This window comes from Balearica regulorum, chromosome 14 (assembly GCF_011004875.1).
Source record: "Balearica regulorum gibbericeps isolate bBalReg1 chromosome 14, bBalReg1.pri, whole genome shotgun sequence".
In the NCBI taxonomy this organism is placed as follows: Eukaryota; Metazoa; Chordata; class Aves; order Gruiformes; family Gruidae; genus Balearica; species Balearica regulorum.
The window spans coordinates 998,429-1,016,144 of NC_046197.1; the positions used below are offsets into that span (position 1 = coordinate 998,429).

The 17,716-nt window shown below is 53.7% G+C and overlaps 2 protein-coding genes across 4 annotated transcripts; one reads left to right on the top strand and one right to left on the bottom strand.

Annotated features, from left to right (window-relative positions):
* Positions 1-168: 168 nt before the first annotated feature.
* Positions 169-5,701, bottom strand: LOC104634615 (histidine--tRNA ligase, cytoplasmic-like). Of its 3 annotated transcripts, XM_075766181.1 has the most exons (12): positions 5,468-5,700; positions 5,257-5,376; positions 4,739-4,834; positions 3,877-4,002; positions 3,602-3,709; positions 3,357-3,455; positions 2,961-3,054; positions 2,682-2,809; positions 2,339-2,581; positions 1,407-1,523; positions 985-1,131; positions 169-736 (listed from the first exon to the last, which is right to left on the bottom strand). In XM_075766181.1, exons 1-12 carry the CDS (start codon positions 5,666-5,668, stop codon positions 680-682), a joined length of 1,536 nt encoding a protein of 511 aa, XP_075622296.1. In that variant the 5' UTR covers positions 5,669-5,700; the 3' UTR covers positions 169-679. The 3 variants fall into 3 exon arrangements, with proteins under 3 accessions (XP_075622296.1, XP_075622298.1, XP_075622297.1); XM_075766183.1 differs by lacking the exon at positions 1,407-1,523 and having other exon boundaries at positions 5,468-5,701; XM_075766182.1 differs by lacking the exon at positions 4,739-4,834.
* A 29-nt stretch (positions 5,702-5,730) lies between these two features.
* On the top strand, positions 5,731-14,973 carry ZMAT2 (zinc finger matrin-type 2). Its single transcript, XM_075766184.1, has 6 exons — positions 5,731-5,863; positions 8,832-8,925; positions 9,446-9,569; positions 10,631-10,704; positions 12,514-12,659; positions 14,123-14,973. The coding sequence occupies exons 1-6, from the start codon at positions 5,846-5,848 to the stop codon at positions 14,264-14,266; spliced, it is 600 nt and encodes a 199-aa protein (XP_075622299.1). The 5' UTR covers positions 5,731-5,845; the 3' UTR covers positions 14,267-14,973.
* The last annotated feature ends 2,743 nt before the right edge of the window (positions 14,974-17,716 follow it).

A 17,716-nucleotide genomic window follows, 5' to 3' on the forward strand; every position in this document is an offset into this window, starting at 1 on the left:
CGACCAGGACCGCGCCTGCGCACTGCCCTCCCCGCACGTTGCCACAGCAGCGGGCCGGCGCCTGCGCACTGCCGCGTTCGCGCGCTGCCGCGCCTCACCTCACTTCAGCGCCCAGGCGGCCACGGGGAGAGGCGTCGGCGTCACGAAGCTCAAATAAATGCCCCAGAGTTTTGTTTTGTTTTTTTTTTTTTTAATATAGAAAAATACAGACTTCCTCCACGCTCACCCCAGCTGAAGCCTGCCTGTGCAGCTGCACCAGACCCCTGTTGCGTCCCTCAGGAGGGCCCACGCTCCTCACAGGCCAGGGTCCCCAGCCAGCAGCCCTGGGCACGCCTGGCCCCATACTGGACGGCAGAACCCAGCTGCAGGCTAGGGCTGACACTTGCAGCCCTCAGAGGGGTGGGGATGGCACCCTCCACTGCCACGCTCTCCCTAGGTCCTGAGCCTGTGGGTGCCTAACACACCACAGATCCCACCCTCCCCCACTCCCGAGCTCAGCCTGATCCTGCCTGAGCTGCACTGCAGCCATCTGTGCCTGTGCCTGTGCCACCACCACAACTGCCCACAGCAGATGAAAATGGCTGTACAATGGCAATATTAGGAACCCTCAAGCTTGACTCGTCCTTCAGAGGTTCCAGTTGTACAGCAGTTCTGGCCAGAGCTGCTTGACTGAAAAGTCTTAGGGCTCCAGCCTTCTTCTGATCTCATCAACAAGCTTTTCTCTTGGGATGTCAACCTACAAAGCAAATGGAGAGGAAGAGGTAGCAGCACTGGCACCCTGAACAGCGTATGGTTCGATCTGACCCTAAGGACTTGCTGTGGATACCAATGCAGTTCATGACTGGTTTTCTAGAGCAGTCACCCAACAGAGCTGTGCTACAGCTCCCCCCAGGAACAACATCACCAAGGGAAAACCCAGAGCCCTTCACCAATCTCTAGATTTTGGAAGCACTTTTGAAACCTGGTGTAAAAATGCATTCTCACCTCCTGTCTCATTGCGACATCTCGCAGCTTGACAACTCCATCTGTCAGCTCTTGCTCTCCTACAATGGCAGCAAAGGGGATCCCCATGTCCTCACAATACTGCAGCTGCTTCAGCAGTTTAGGATCCTTCTTGTACAGCATCTCTGCCTATGAAGGAGTGGAAAAAATGAATCATTAACGTAAAATTTGCTCTGATGGATCTTGGAGCAAAACAGCCAGCACCAAACCCACACACAAAACTCTGCCTCATTATTCCTGCAGCAAGCGGTTGCCTTTCGTGCTGTCAGCTGTTCTCCTCTGCCTGCTAGATCTCAGACAGGCCCAGATCTTGAAGACACACAACTAACGGAGTTGGTCTTGCTGTCCTTTTCAGGGTCTCCCTCCCTCACCCGTACTGGTGCTAAGCTCAAGTCCTACTTTACCTTGATCCCTGCATCCCACAGCTCGGAGATGAGCTTCAGTCTCGCAGCAAGTAAGTGTTTCTGAGGCGTAGCCACCAGCACTTGTGTCTCAGTCGTTCGAACCTTCTCCCCAGAAGCCTGCAGGGACACACACTCCTTGGGAGTGACTGGCTCCTAGGGAATCTGCAGCTTGCAACAGAAGCTCATCTCACCTTGTCTTCAGACCTTAAGTTAGCTCCCCAAAACAAGCATACTTCAAAGCTAACCATCACCATTCAGTGAACGTTACTGAGCAAGGCTAACCTTCCAGAAGCAAAAAAAGTGCACAGACAAGACAACCTGGACACATTTAACGAGTCCCCCAGAGAATCTGCGTGGTGACAAACTCCTGAATCATGTGCTGCTGTTCCCATGGGACCTTGGCCTTCCTCCCTCCCTCCCAGACAGGGCCTGGACATCTTCCCAACGTCTCCTTTGAATCTTCAGGTATAAACACATTGCCTCAGCCTCACTTGCTATGAATCACAAGCTCAGAACTAAATGCAGAGTGATGAATTTCCTCATGGGTTTTCCTAGGGTGCTCATCACAGAGCGAGTGCCACAGCTGATACTGAATTCATCACTCTTGTCTCTTGCCTATGAAGTTTTCTGTCCTGGGGACTGTGAAGTGACTGGGGTACAAAGTTTAGAGCCAGGACCAGAGCTCAGGGCCTGTCTCTAATGTTCCCTTGGCATCTGCTACAAAACGCTGCCCTCAGCTGCCCATGCCTGCATCCCGATGGGCTGCAGAAAAGGGCTGTGTCTTCTGTGCAGACATGGACATGCAGGCATGAGAGGTGCCACCATCTCCCCCAAAATTCTTTACCCTCAAACACACTGGAGTGGTAGAGCTTTGCAATAAACGATAGCTGGCTTCCTAGAGCCCTCCCCCATGCACCACCTGCAGCACCTACCTTCACTCTCTGCTCTAGGATGGAGAAGATCCGCTCGATCCCAATGCTGACCCCCACGCAGGGCACCTTCCGTCCCTTGGGATCAAACATCCCCACCAGCCCATCGTAGCGACCGCCTCCAGCCACGCTCCCAACGCTGACTGGCTCCTCCACGTGGTCGTTCTCCTGCTGCAGCAGGACAGCCTCAAAGATCACCCCCGTGTAATAGTCCAGACCCCGCGCCAGGCTCAGGTCAAAAGAGATCTGTAGGACACAAGGGACGCCCCGTCACTGGGCACGCTCGGGGGACACAGGCTGCCCGGCCACGAGGGCAGCACCCCCTCCTGCCTCTGCACCTCCTCACCTTCCCTGCGATGCCAAACAGCGTCAGGTACTCAAACAGCAGCTTCATGTCCCCCAGACCCTCCTTGGCCAGCTTGTTCTGGGACAGCTTTGGGTCCTGGAGAAGCCGCTCAATCAGGTCCAGGCCACCTGCGGGAACGAGCCATGCCTCAGGTCTGCCAGTGCAGCAGCACCCGCAACGGTGGGCCCGGCCAGCCGTGTACGTGCCTTGCACCCCTCCGTCGCTGGCCCTGCCTGGCCTGGAAGAACAAGGCCAAGGGCTCGGCCCCACAGTGCTCACCGTGAAGCTGGACATATTCCCCGATGCGATCCGCAGCCTCGGGAGAGAGCCCCTTCTCTCCTACCATCTCGCTCCTCACTTCTTCCCACGGCATCTGCAAGGGGAGAGAAGAACCCCTGCTGCTGCAGGACGCTCTCATCACCCACTGCCTCCACCAGCCCACACGTGCGGGAAGACAGCAGTCAGCAATCTCACTAGTGATCTGCAGCTCTCTCGCAGGAATTGTTAACAGAAGCCACTGGAAAAGCCAAGGATTTATTCTTAACCAGGCCCTAGAGCTCCCCAAATCTTTGCAGCTTAACTGCTGCAAACCTCTCTACGATGAGAACAGCCATGACACCGCCCAGTCTGAGACATCCAGGCTGCAAGCGATCTCCCCACGAGCACAACTCTTACCTTGTCCAGCTTGTCCACAGTGGAGCACGTCGTTATGAACTTGCTCTCTGGGATGTTGCAGACAGCAAACACACCGTTCAGAATCCGTCGGTCATTGACCTGGGGTGGGAGAGGCACACTTAGCTCAGGGAGATCCCCCTACCGCCGTTTCTTGCCCCAGAGGTGCGGGAAGCTGCATCCGTTGGCGTTTCCTCATGCCTCAATCCCATGGGATGGGAAGGTGCAGAGGTCTGCTCTGATCTCACCTTAATGAGAAAGTCCCCGAGCTGCAGGTCACTCAGGATCTCGTGCACGATCTTCAGGCACTCGGCATCGGGAATCATCGGGTCGAACTGCCCGGCGATGTCAAAATCCTGAGGGCAGAAGAAGCGACAGAGCCTCCTGGCACAGCTGAGGCGCTTCGGCTCCGCAAGGCATGCCGCACAGCCCCACAGCGGCTGAAGGCAATCCCGCCGGTAAAACCCACACCAGTTCCCCGCGCGGTCTCGGCCCCGCGCGCAGCGGGCACCACAACACTCACGCACTGGTAGAACTCCCTGTAACGGCCCCTGGTTGTGGCCGGGTTGTCCCGCCTGTAGACCTTAGCGACGTGGTAGCGCTTCATGTTGGTGATCTTGTTCATCGCCAAATAGCGAGCGAAGGGCACCTGGGGGCCGAGGAGTTAAGGACAGAAACGCGGAGATCCCCTGAGCTGCAGAAAGCTGAACCTCAAAGCTCCCCGTGTCCCTTTCACTTTGCAAGCTGCTCCCTGATCTCCAGGGAGATCATCAGCCTGGGCTGACGATGAGTATGACGAACCACGCTGAGCTATTCCAACACCGGGACAACTCAGTTTCCTTCTTCTGACCCACAGTACATCAGCACCTCCAAACACAGACCTTTGCGGGGTCATTTTCCCCTTTTACGGTGCGATCAGAGAGAATTCATTAGACACACAGACATTAAAGCTGAGGCCTTCTGGTGAGACGCGGAGGTGGAGAAGGCGTGGGACGGACACCTGTTTGTACCTGCAGCAAACACCGCTTCACTCAGAGCGGTCACTGAGGTGGGACGGGCAGGACAGGAGCGCACAGAGGTGGGGACTGTAACTGGGAGGAGGTAAAACCAGTATGATGGAGCATACTGGTGCACATTCACAGGGGCCGGCAGGAAGGGCAGCTTTGCTGCAGATCCTGGACCAGCTGTGGGGTGGTTTGAGGTGGGCTCACACAGACGACAGCCAGCGCAGCGGGGGTGTCTGCTGCTCGGTGGGAAGGGGGTTTCCGTCACCCCAATGGGACCTGCAGGGCAGGGTGAGGGTGACCCACCCAACGCCTTCTGACACGGTGGAGGTGGCAGTGACCTTGGTGTGCCACCGTCCCCTCCACGAGAGCGCAGGATACAGTCAGGTCGTAGCGCAGGGCCAGCAGCTCCCCTCCCTGGTCCTGCAGCTCATAGATGAGCCGTGCACCCTCCCCGTACTTCCCCGTCAGCGTCTCCTGGGGAGAGGCGAGGGGGCTGGTGAAGGGTCAGGGCAGTGGGTGCAGAGCCCGGCCCCCCCCGAGCCCCACAAGTCAAGCAGAGAGTATGGGGGGGACACGACACACGTCCCCCCTCGAAGCAGAAGGGGGGCCCACGGCCCCATCCCCCCACTCAACAGAGCCCCACAAGGGGCTGGCACAACCCTCCCCCACCCACCGTGCCCCTCCCGGGGGAGCCCCCAGCCCCGCCCCAAACCTGCTCCCTCAGCCCCGGGTAACGGGCGGTCCCCAGCCCCGCGGGAAGAGGGGGGACCCCACAGCCCCCCAACCCCACGGGGGAGCAGAGGAGGGTCCCACAGCCCCGGTGCGGGTCACCCCCACACCCTAAGGAGGAAGAGAGGGTCCCGCCGCCCCCCGAGGTCCCCCCGGCGCCGCCTCACCCGCAGCTCCAGCACGGGGGTGTCGATGGCGGCCCCGCCGTGCCGCTTGAAGCAGGCCACCACGGCGGCGAGGAGCCGGTCGCGGAGCGCCACGTGGGCGGGGGGATGGTCGCGGGTGCCCTGGCCCGGGACGGAGAGCGGCCGTCAGCGGCGGGGACGAGGGGCACAACGTCCGGTAACCGCCGGCACGGCCCCCGCTCCCCGCCGTTACCTTGGGCGTCTTTAGAGCCAGGCACCGGCTGCCGCCCCCAGCAGAGCCCGCCGCCGCCCGCACCTGCCGGTAGAAGAGGCCGCGGTCACCGCCCGGCCCTGTCGGACGGGACGGCCAGGACCGGGAGAGGTTCACTCGGCCCCCGGCGGGGCCCACGGGCAGCAGCCGCCCGGTAATTGCGAGCGGTCCCAGGCGCAGCATGGCCGGTCCCGGGGAAGCCGGAAGCGGCCGGGTCACGTGACCGCCCAGCGCCACTGCCCCGCGGCGCTCTAGGCTAGAGCGGCGGGCACTCGTTGGTACTCTAGCGGACTGCCTCGCTTTACGGCCCGGGCGCCACCGCGCGACAGTTTCCGTTCCCTTGTCACCCGCACCCTCAACATGGCGTCGGGCAGTGGGGTAGGTGTTGGTGGCGGCTAGGCCGCGACCGTCTCTTTCTCTTTTGCTCGGTAGGCCCTGGGCTGTGCCGGAGGCAGGGCCGCGGCGGCTGGGGCCGCTCTGGGGGGGCAAGCGGGGGGGCAGCGCCGCCCTGCTACGGCCGGGCCGTGCTGCGCTCGGGCCTGCTGCCAGGCCGCGGGGTGAAGGACTCCTCGGGGTGGGTACGTGGCGGGGCCGGGGGTGCCCGGGTGGGCAGAGGCACGTGTGGACGCTCTATCCCTGCTTTTCGTAGCGCCGTGCCCTTTGTAAGTGGGCGGTGAGAGATTTGCGACCCCCTGAGAGGCCCCGATGCCTTCAGGGCTAGAAAGAGAGTGGACTCCACACCGATCTTCCCTTTCCAGGGCCAGGCCTCCCCTATAGGAGCCCTTATTTCAACCAGGCGGCGTGAGGAGATTTGAACCTGCCCCAACTCGCGGGGTGGGGGTGCCCGCCTTTCTTCAGCCCCCCGGGGGCCCGGCCCAGCCCACCCCGGGAGCCTCCTGGGACGATGAGGGGCAGAGGCAGATCCCTCCCGTTCCCCCTCTTTATCCTGCCGCGTTACTTCTCGGCTCCTCTGGGAAGGGGTTGCCCATTTTCCAGCTGGTTCTCATGCTGTCCGGCTGAAGTTGGTGCTTGCTGCCATCTGCCCTGCGTGGAGAAACTGCCCTTTCCTTGACTCTGATTCTGGAGTCTCCAATGGTTCACGTGTAACTTGATTATTTTATTGACGTTGCTCAGTTTGTGTCATGTGGCAGTGACGTCTTTCTGCCTTTATGGATCCCACAGGATTTGGTGTTGGGAATGCCAAGCTTGGATGAGTAAGGTGGATGCCATTGGCGTAATGTGACTGGAGAGCCAAACGCCTCCAGTAATACCCCAGACGGCTCTCAGCACAGCAGGGACTGTGCTTCTCTGCTTTCTTGGCCAATTTTTCCTTCACCTGAAGCCGCTTGCTGAGAAGTGAGCAGTGCTGAGAGAGGTCAGGGAGCAGGATGTCTGCCTGGGAGTGGGACTGAGCCTGTGTTGTATTTGCAGCTGCTTGATAATCTTGTATTCTTTTAGAGACTTTGATGCTGATACAGGGTAGATCATTTGGTGTCTGTCTCCAGAGGGAACAGGAGGCTATGGGGCACTTCTGTTTTTTAATTGCTGTTACTTATTTGGGAAATACTCTCTGTCACCCAAAGCAGCTCTTAGATAAAGATTTTAGGGCTTGCAGCCACCCCTGCCTCCACCAGACCAGTGAAGAAAAGTTCCTTCGGATAATGTCTAGCCAAAATCTTGTTACACATTTGGGTTTAATTTCTTTCCCTGTGCCTGGATGAGGGAGATTGGTAAAAGAGCTGTGAAAGACTTTTTTCCTTTTATTACAACAGGAGAGAGAAGCAGCAAGTAAATCGCCTCCTCCCTGAGCTCCCACCGGCTATGATTTGTGATAATGTGCTGGTATGCAGGAGAGTCTAGATTCTGGAAAATACCCCCAAACGTTAATTTACACTCCGTGATATTTTCTTTTCTTTTGCTCAGGGTGGTTAATAAAACCTGTTATGACATGCTTAAAGTGCTTAAGAAGCTCTGGGAATAAATGAGAATTTTTCTACGCCTCCCTAAGGCATTTTCATTCCTATCAGTAGTTGTTCGTTCCATTTGAAGGATTGCCAGAGGAGAAAACGTTAAATGACTGTGCTGCTGCTATAGCTTCAAATGGGATTTATTTCCTTTGGATTGTGATTGGATTCTTGATTTGGCTGAACACAGAAGGCGGTGGGGTGTGGGGGGGTCCTTCTTTCCCGGAGGTGTTTTAAAATACATCTGTCCTTTTTTTAATATGAAATCGAGAGCCTCTCACTGCTGTGCTGAGCGAAATGCAGCTCTTTAACCAAATGAGAGTTATCTTCCCAAGAAAATAAAGAAGTGTCTGAGTTATAAGCTGTGACCGTCACCAGGTGCGGGGGCCTTAACCGCACACAGGGAGACAGTGGGAAGAGGCTGTGCTAGTTTGGTGAGAGTGGACTTGAATGGAAGTGGGATTCTTGTCCAGTCACTTCTGTCCTCAGTGTTGGTGACTAGCTAACAATCTCCCCTGAAAAGAATAGTGTTTGTATTCTTCAGTGCCAGCTTCACCTGAATTCAGCTTCTTTTTCTGCAACTTCTCCTGCCACTGTCAGTGTAGAGTGCTCTGGGGAGCTGCCCAAGGGCCAGTCTGCCTCCGAGGTGTTTCTTCCCTTCCCTGCGTGTCCGCAGTTTGAAGCTGCAGGGGTGGGACAGCTTACCATGCGTTTCGTACAGGTGCTTCCCTGGTATCTCCACACCCTGCCTTGGCAGATGGACGTTTCAGAGCTTTTTCTGGCTTGCTTGTACATGTGTCTCACTTGAAAAGCTCATACTGGTTCCTGTGATTTTATAGCAAACCCAGTGCTTTCATTCCTGTAGTGCATAGGCATACAGAGCAGGTATACGCAGCCTTCCGTACTCCTGCATTTTAATCAAACTCTTTTAGCTCATGTTGTATTTCACAGCTTCCTTGTCTGATATTTGCAGCTTGGGTTTAATTGCTTTTTGGAAGAGGTATGTGTAACCTGCTAAGGACTGTGCTGTGTCAGGTGGCACTTCTGAGGTCTTGGATCAATCGGTTTAAATCCCATTTGTGAGTGCTTTTCAAAGCAAAAGCCTGGGTGATCATCTCAGGAGCCCTTAAGATAAAGTCATTATTTTCCTCAGTGCTTTGCAGTCCTTCTAGAAGAAGTAGATACAGGCATGCTTGGTGTTATTCTCTTAAGCTACATCCTTAATTCCTAGATAGGAAAACAGAGGACATGGGGATATAAGGTAGTGCCCCTAACCTACTGCTGCAGCCACACAGGCCAAGTGGTTCCACCTCTTTCCCCAGTCTCCCCTCAGAGCTAGTCAAACTGTATAATAACGTTAATACGCTTTGTCTCCTTCTCAGACTAAGAACTTGGACTTCCGCCGAAAGTGGGACAAAGATGAATATGAGAAACTTGCAGAGAAGCGGCTCACAGAAGAGAGAGAAAAGAAAGATGGTGCGTAGTGTACTGACTTCAGGCAAGCTTTGCTCATTTGGCAGTGAGTCACCCAAGCCCTTTGAGTTTGAGAGGGAGAGAGCAGCTAGAAGTGAAATCCTGGAGTGAAATAGCAGCAATTCAAGGCTGGCTTGCTCTGATCCTTTTTCCTGTGCTTGCCACTGAATTTTTATTATTTTTGTTTTTCCACAAAAGTCAAAAAGCTTTGAGAGCCTTTGCCTCTCCCTGTTCTTTGGGGAGGGAGAGGAACAATCAGCCCCTGGAAACAAAGAGATCTCAGAATATGACCCAAGTCAGTGCTGCAACTACCTCACAGTTCTAATAGGAATCAGGAAATAGTGAGAAGGAAATTACATCCTTTACCAATCTAAAAAAACCCCACGAAACGCGCAATTTCAGCATGAATCAACTAGATCCCAGGTTCCCAGCAGGCCCCTCTTCATCAAGGGCAAGGTGAAGTCCAGCATGTCGATTTTGACCTTTTCTGATAAACAGTTTGGGTTTTTTGCATATGTTCTAGGCAAACCAGCTCAGCCTGTCAAAAGGGAACTTCTGCGGCACCGAGACTACAAAGTGGACCTGGAATCGAAGCTGGGGAAAACCATTGTCATCACCAAAACTACTCCTCAGTCAGAGATGGGAGGGTAGGTCATGGTCTTCTTGTTGGAGTCAGTGTTGTGCTGGTGAGACCAGGGGGCTGGGATACAGCAGAGAGCCCTCATGGTGCCCCAGGCGGGGATTTCCTCCTGTGTTTTCAGCCTGGTGCAGTGGTGCTGCACTCTGTTACACCTAAACTGCATCTTCTGAGGTAACGTATGGAAGAGACGCAGCAGGCTGAGCCCCTTCCGACATTATTACTTGACATCAGCATTGCTTTGCCCACCTGTAGAAACAACTGAGGCAGAGCTCTGCTGCCTGCTTGGGTTTTGTTAGCCAGGAGGCCTGCTTGCAGCGAGACCCTCTCTGGTGTTGATTGGAGTTTCTGATTTGGCTATCTGTGCGCTTAGGAATGGTATTTGGCCACTGTTTGAGCAGATAGTGTTCAACCAAAGGCAGAAAGGATTCTTAGCTCATCCTAAGCCATCAAGAGGTTGAAAAGAATACATCAAGTTTGTGCCATCCTAAGAATACGCCCTTTAGTGTCTCACCATCATAGCCTAATAGCCAGCAGTGCCAGGGAGATGCGCAGGCCTGAACAGCATCCGGGGGTGGAAGTGCAGGTCCTGGCTGCCTTTTTGCAGCTGCTCTTAAGACGGGCAGAAAGCACTGCTGTCCATAGCGACAGGGATGGGAGGGCTTGCCTCGTGGTCAGGTGAGAGCCTTCAGCAGGCTACCGTCCGGAATCGGGCCTGCGTGGCCAGCCCTGCCTTGGAGGAAGGTGTCGCAGAGTCCATCCCACCCTGTTGGTTGTGACTGGAAGGGGAAGATGCTGTGGCTGATGTATTAATTACAGATCAGCTCATAATTTGGTTTCTGTCCTTGGCATAAGGGTTGGTACCTCCAGTGTTAAGCCAGGCAGCGCTGTCAATCTGGGATGTGCCCTTGCACACTTCTGTAATGGAAGTAGCTTCCCTCTTGCCCTGGAGAAAGGAGCCGTACCCCAAGTGATGTGCAGATTTCATGTTTTAGATTATTTCAAAGAGTTGTTCTGTGAGATGAGGTGATCTTATGCTTTGGAGTTAATGTCTTCTCTCTCTCCTGCCAGGTATTACTGTAATGTATGTGACTGCGTGGTGAAAGACTCCATTAACTTCCTGGATCACATCAATGGCAAAAAACGTAAGGGTTATTTTTCTGCCTCGTTGAAGGGTTGGTTGAGTTGGAGAGCTGCTGCAACGCTCTGGGCTGTTTCTTGACACCTCACCAGTGTCTCAGTGCTGAACATGGATCAAAGTGTGCTTTGGAGATCAGGATGGAGGCAGCGTTTGCTCACGAGAGCTGTGGAGGTGCTGCCTTTATCTCCTGGCACCTTCTTCAGGGTGTTGGACCATTTGCATGGAATACGCCCAGAAGAAATAGCGATTGGTTTACTCTGGTTAGGGGGACATATTTTCTCCACTTAGATTGTCTGCACTGTGAGAAGCCCAGGATCAGAAAATCCTGATGTCTCCTCTGAACATCTGGAGATTGGGGGTTTTTTACAGAACCAAAACTTTTAAAGAAATTCTTAGATAAGTAAAAGGCATAGGACTAGCCCATTTTCGGATTGAAGCTTCTCTTTGTGGAAGTTGAGTATGAAGCTCAGAACCAGCTGGTCCCTGAGCTCCGGAGTACGGATCAGAGTTTGCAAGGATGGGGGCTGTGATTTGCTGGGGATGAGCAGAGACAGGAGTGAGGGGAAAAAGTAAAGGAGCAGCAGAATGCGCTGACACGCTCTTGGCATGTTGTTCCACTCCTGAAGGTGATTTTGGCTCCCTGTGGAAGTCAACAAATGGCCCCTTTATAAGAAGGCAGTGAAGTATGTGATCCAGACCTGCACGCTTGGCTGGTGGAAATGGGGGTTTGGAAGAGGAGATGAGGGCAAGTTGTCTGTGGCTAGGGAAACAAAACCCAACACGTTTGTTGTAAAAGAACATCCTGTGCTTTTACGTCAATGGGAGGAGGACGCTGAAGTGCTTTGTTTGACGGGTTGGGAGATTAGCAGCAAGTCTGTACGAGAGAATCTGGAGTTGAAAATCCTGGCATGACTTTGTTTATGGGCCTGAGCTGAAGGGTTGAACTGGGGCTGCAAAACGGCCGATGCTGTTCTGTACAATATGATTTACAGAGTGACTTCAGGAGTTTTAGATCCAGTCCATAAACCTGGTTAAGAGCTGCTGTTCTGGCAGCACTCTTACTAGTTCCTGGTCTGTAGTTTGAGCTTCCAAGTGCTGCTGCATCCCTGGGACAAACCTGTGCACGGCTGCTGGAAGCAACAGGCTGTTAGGATCCACAGGCAATGTGAGTTGGAGACATTGCTGGGGCTGGCCCCTTCAACTGAGGCTTACTCATGAGCGAAAACTTGGGAATCTGCCCTAAGCAGCCACTGAATCAGAGGTCTGGCTTAATATTCCTTGTCTGTGCTTTAGCTGGAAATGTCCTGTGCAAGCAGGAACTCTCACTGAGAGCCACTGATGTCTTGTTTAGCTTCTCCCACAGCTGAGGGGTGCCAGCTTGCTGGTTTTATTCTGGCCCCTTTTTCAACACTCCAGCCTCTGTTTTTTCACTGGTTCAAGATTAAATTTCCTGAAACGTCAGAACACCAACGTGATGGGGAGCATCCTAATAGGGGACCTTAAAAGAATAGGCTGTGTCATCATCCTTGTTACGAGCAATGTATGGATCATTGCAGTCACTGACTGGTTTAGGTTATGGGATCTCCCTAAAGCCCATCCCCTCCGACATAAGAAATTCCAGTCTGCGTAGGCGTACAGCCTTGTGCATGAGTGTAGTCTGGCTCTGGACGCTGCTTTGAGTGGATGGATGACAGGCAGGAAGAGGCTGCTGTGCTGAGGTATTTAAATTGGGATTGGGGATGGGGGGCTACATGCAGATCTTCAAAGGCTGAGCGTATTGCTGAACATGGCTGATTCCACTCCTGTTTTCTAGACCAGAGAAATCTGGGCATGTCTATGCGGGTGGAGCGTTCCACGCTGGACCAGGTGAAGAAACGCTTTGAGGTGAACAAGAAGAAGATGGAGGAGAAGCAGAAGGACTATGACTTTGAGGAAAGGATGAAGGAACTCCGCGAGGAGGTGAGTCTGGGCAATGGCTGACAAAGCAAAGCCCCCCCCAGAAACATATTTTGTGAGAAAATCAACTCTGGTTCCTAATCTTGTTCTACAGAAGCCTTGTTGTTGGTAGCATGGGCTGTTTGTCTGCTGCTATGAGCGAGTTTTGTTTCTTTGTTTGCTTTTTAAAAAGTTTGCTGCTGCCATCCCTGGAAACCCCTTTCCCTTCTTTCGGTGTGAGGATAACTTTTGATGCTTCAGGTTTCCACTGAGCACAGCACAGCCCTGACAGTGCACCTGGTTTTTGTCTCCCATTAGTTGTGTTTGAATTTGTATGCTCTGATAAGCAGATTTGTGTCTTTGTCCCTTTTCTTCCATGGTTCTTAGAATTGCTGGGATCCTTCTCCATGTGGCATGTTGCTTCTGTGTGGCCTCCCCAAGCGTGGAAGGCTTTTGTGAGTGGTGTGCTGTGGTGTGAGATGTGTGTGGAGGCAGTGAAAGCAGCTCCCTCTCAAACCCTGGCTTAGGTGTCAGCTCCCTGACATGAATATCAAGTTTATTTGAAAACCCAACAAAGTTCTGACAGTCGAGGAGCTTCTATGGGTGCTTCTCCTCCATCAGCAGCCACATAACAACCAAATGTTAACAGTCGCTGCCCATTTGAGTCTCACTGCCCAAGCTTTGCTTCGCCACAGAGGTGCTCGCAGAGCAGCCCTGTGCTCTGCTCTCCAGCAGGCTTTGGTGCTGCTGAGCCTGATCTGTGGGGGAGAGGTAGGAGACAGGTACCCCGGCAGCACAGGGAGTGCTGTGGGTTGAAAAGCCGCTCCCAGTCAATGTGCGGCAACTTTTGGCAAAGCTTTCTCCAGGGCACGGCTGTCTTCGGTAGCTGCGGCGCAGCGGACAGTGATGGGAATGGCAGGAGCAGTTGCTAAGTTGGGAGGCGAAGCCATGCTTCTGTGTCGCCCGGTACAAGCCTGGCACTGTTCCAGGGCTTGTGATCCTTGCAGAGCAAAACACTTTGATTAGAGCAGCACAAACTCTTTGATGCCAAAACCCCCCAAAGCCGCTCAGAGCTTCAGCTTCTGTTCCAGTGAGCAGCTGTCACTCTGCCAGGCTGAAAGCCAACAGGCAGCAACATTCGGCATCGCAGTCACTGGAATAGGGCATCGTACGGGGGAAAGGCCTCCTGCTTTAAAAACAGCTCCTTCTTGCCTCAGCCTTGATTCCAGATGAAACTTCTGATGTTTGTTCAGAAGAGAGAGTTTCGTGACACTTCTTTTTGGCTACACCTTGTGCATGTGACTCTGTTCTTGGGGTGGTCTGTAGACCGTAGGAAACCTCCCCCTGGGAGACTGCACGCCAGGGTTTCTGCTGACTGTTTTATTTCCTCAGACTCGACTTGGGTTAACTGTGCAGTGCCTGGTGTCTCAAAATCTTACTCAGCTCAGGAGGTTGATGTTAATTTGCTGTTCTGTCCCTTGCTGCAGGAGGAGAAGGCCAAAGCCTACAAGAAGGAGAAGCAGAGAGAGAAGAAAAGGCGGGCAGAGGAAGACCTGACATTTGAAGAGGATGATGAAATGGCAGCCGTGATGGGTTTCTCTGGTTTTGGCTCAACCAAAAAGAATCACTGAGCAGCTCTGGACTTTCCTCTTTCTTGAAACATTGTTTTTACCCAGGGGACTCTGGATAACTCTTAAAAGACTTGATTAAGGACTTGTACGTAAATCTCCCAGTAGAAGTTGGCTGGAGGAGTCAAAAAGCGATTCCATGCTCTACCTGTGCTGCAGAACAAGCTCCGCCTGTCACTAGCTTCCCATCTCCTTCTGTGTCCTAGATCTGGTTGCTCATCACTGCTCTGTGGCCTTGTGTGTGCAGGGAAGTGTTCTGCTGGGTACGTTTTTGTGTCAATAAAGTGCAACAGTTCTGTACAGATGGCCTGGTTCAGGATTAATCTAGTTGTCAACCAGGCATCATTCCGGGCCCTAGGTGTTAGTGTTGTCAACCGAGCTGTGTGTGGGAGACGCAGGGAGTGATTCAGTTTCTTTTTGGATCACGTAACTGAAGGAAACGTGCCGCAGTGTGCGGTGTTGAGCGGTACAACCTGCATCTTTATGGCTTGTGCTGAGCAGAGCTGGTGGCTGCGCAGAGTCTGGGTTGCCGAAACTTTCCTGTGTATTTTATCCTCAAGGATATTTCACTGCTTTTCTCTGTGATTCGTCCCATAACTTTGATATCTTTAAGGCAGGGGAGAAATTCCTTCCCAGGACTGATCTGGGATAAAGCAAATGAAACAAAGGTGTGTGCAATTTGCCAGAAATAAATTGATTGTTTTAATGGGTCCTTTGGTGGGAGTTTGATTCCTTCTTTGTTTTGAGAGCTTCTGCCTCCCGCCGAGAAGAGCTGCTCATCTCTCCCAAGCTGCGCAGAGCTGGTGGTGGCCTTCTGGGGCCACCGAGGGAGGCAAAGGCAAGGCTTGTGCCCACACCCCCCGGCCCAGCTGCCCTATGCAGGCACTTGCCATCATTCATGGCTTTTCTAAGTAATTCTGGAGATGGGTGTAAGAACATGGGAGGGAAAGGGAAAAGGAAAGGGAGGACAGGACTGGGACCTGCATTTCCATTAGGCTGGGCTGCGTTCCAGCATTTACCAGCTTTAGTATATTAAGGGCCATTTTTTTCCTGTCTACTGGCTATCGGTGTCTTTTCACCTCTGCCCTCCCCTAAATCCACTTCATTTCTGCTTTTATTTACCTCAGTCAAACCTTGTGTGACTCATTTCCATCTACGGTTAGGATTTATATTTTGCGTGGCTGGGTTTTCATAGCTCTGTCTCACTCTCCTCTCTCTTTATGTATATTAATGAGATCCTTGCTCTTGCCCTTCTCTGTACTTGTATGAAATTTTCGATGCGGGGAAGGCTGCAATGTGTTTAGCCTGCTCTTTCTAATACATCTAGAACAAATCCTGTAATGCTTTGCTGCTGTTTTAATTCCTTAATCTTAGACTGCTGACAGCTTCATTGCCCCAGGTCTTTCCGCTTCAATTCAGATTATAATCCCCGTTGAAGATGCTATTGAAATGATATATAGCCAGTCAGATACAACTGTCCTTGGAGGTTTGACCCTTTTAACTTGGCAATCCTTTGACTTCGGCAAACGCTCTCTGAGCACACGAGCTGGAAGGGCGACTTTCATTCCAGCCACGTACCTAGCGCTGTTCAGACTGCAGCACGTGGCTCTGGCTGAATGGGAGAGAGGAGACGCTTGTGCCTTTGTGCCCTCCGGGGTGCGAAAGGGATGCTGCTGTGGTTTCATACGCATTAAAAGTTTAGGACATTTCAGAGAAGATTTAGCAGCGGCCATTTTACCCCAGCCACCAGCTCTGCAGACAACCAGACGCTCACTGCAGCCTGAATTTGGTTTGTGCTGGGGAAGGGGCAGAGGCTGCCCTGCACCATCCCTCTTTCCCAGCTTGTGACCTTGAAGCCAGTGGCTGCTGCCTCAGTTTCCCCACAGAGCATCCTGCCATTCTTGTCCATCCCGCTGCACCCAAGGGGCAAGGTGTGAAATGGGCAGCCCCCGAAAAACCTTCCCGGGGAGCTGGGGATGGCTCCTGCCACGGGCTGGACCCTGCCCAGATCTGCCCCCGCCTTTCCCAGGGCTCTGCCTGGCTCTGCCTGCTGCTTCTGTCCCTGGGAGATGGGGAGGAAAATCCTCCGTGGCACAGCAGAGTGGGAGAGGGCTGTCATTAAGGAGGTTCCTCTTTGGTACCCAGACTCCATCCCGAGGCCATCTGCGTCCCCTGGGCTGAAGCCCCAGCCCCAGCATCCCTGTGCCGCCGCCGCCCGGTCCCAGCACTGGGGCTGCTCTCGCCGGGGGAGCTGGGCTCTTTGTCTCGGCGGCTTGCTGGGAGCAGTGGTGTGTGCGGCAGCAGATACAAGCTCTCGCTGGATTCCCAGCAGCGGGAGCTGCCTCTAGCCAAGGATGAAAAGCTGGTTTCATAGGAGGAAATAATATTTAGAGAAGAGAGAGATAACATTCCCTACACCCGCCGTGTTAACCCTTTGCTCCCACTGCTGCTTAGTGCTGCTGTGGGGTGTTAACCCTTTGCTCACTGCCCCCAGCACTGGAGCAGTGGTTTCTGTGACTTTTCGTTATCACTTGTCATCTCCGTGCTGAATTGTAAGGCTGGATCTGCCCGTGTGGGTCAGGGCTTGGGGTTTTAACTGGAGGGAGGGAGGCCCCAGCTCCACAGCTCTCCTTCCTGCTTCCTCCCAGCAGCAAACAGGGCTGGGGTGCTCCGTGCCTGCTGATTCCCGCTTTGCTCTTACCAAAAGGGGACACAGCTCTTCCATGGGTTAAAACTGGGATCTAGTGGAGTAAGGAGGGGACATTTCTCGTGGTTGTCATATCCAGGCCGGGGTATCCTGCCTGGTCTCACCGTGAAAGGGTGCTGAGGTACCTGGAGCCAGCTTGGTGCTTGTTCTTGGTGCCTGGGCAGAGGGTGCAAGGCAGAGGGTGCAAGGCTCTGTCCTGGCCACAGAGCAGTTCCTTGTGGCACGGGGGATCTCCCAGTTACCTGCAGCCCCTCCATTCCAGCCAGGCTGGGGACCATGCTCAGCCTGAGCCAGACTACTATGGCTCCATTCCATTAAATATTGATGGCAGCGTTTGGAGAAGCACTCGGGTGTCACAGCAGACCCTAGAGAAAACACAAATCTGTTTTGCCCCCACAGCTGCTTCTCTCCCAGCCATCGTCTTCCTTGGCCTCATCCTGGGAGGGAGGACTGAAGCCTTGCAGAGGGGCTGAGCACTAACTGAGCTGCTTGCCCCGCTCCTCCCTGCCCTCTCCTGCTGTCCCACCTTCCTCTCACTCTCTTCAGGTCCTGCTCAGGACTGGAGCACCAGCAACCCGATCCAGCCCAGCATTCCCACCATCCCAGTAAAATGATGGTGATCAGGGACCCAGAGTGATTCTGGAGGAGAAGGGATCCCAACCTGGCCCCGTGTGTTACTCTGCCTTGGTCAGCTGAATCATTACCTGCTTCAGTAACTTTATTAGCAAAAAGACCCAGCTTTTTAG

Excerpts from the sequence above, each read along its gene's own strand:
- LOC104634615 (XM_075766181.1), bottom strand. The coding sequence starts at position 5,668 with ATGCTGCGCCTGGGACCGCTCGCAATTACCGGGCGGCTGCTGCCCGTG. Across the intron at positions 1,524-2,338 it reads TCCTAGAGCAGAGAGTGAAG|GCTTCTGGGGAGAAGGTTCG; the intron begins GTAGGTGCTGCA and ends GTGTCCCTGCAG. Across the intron at positions 1,132-1,406 it reads TGTGGGATGCAGGGATCAAG|GCAGAGATGCTGTACAAGAA; the intron begins GTAAAGTAGGAC and ends ACTCCTTCATAG.
- ZMAT2 (XM_075766184.1), top strand. Across the intron at positions 8,926-9,445 it reads AGAGAGAGAAAAGAAAGATG|GCAAACCAGCTCAGCCTGTC; the intron begins GTGCGTAGTGTA and ends CATATGTTCTAG. Across the intron at positions 12,660-14,122 it reads TGAAGGAACTCCGCGAGGAG|GAGGAGAAGGCCAAAGCCTA; the intron begins GTGAGTCTGGGC and ends CCCTTGCTGCAG.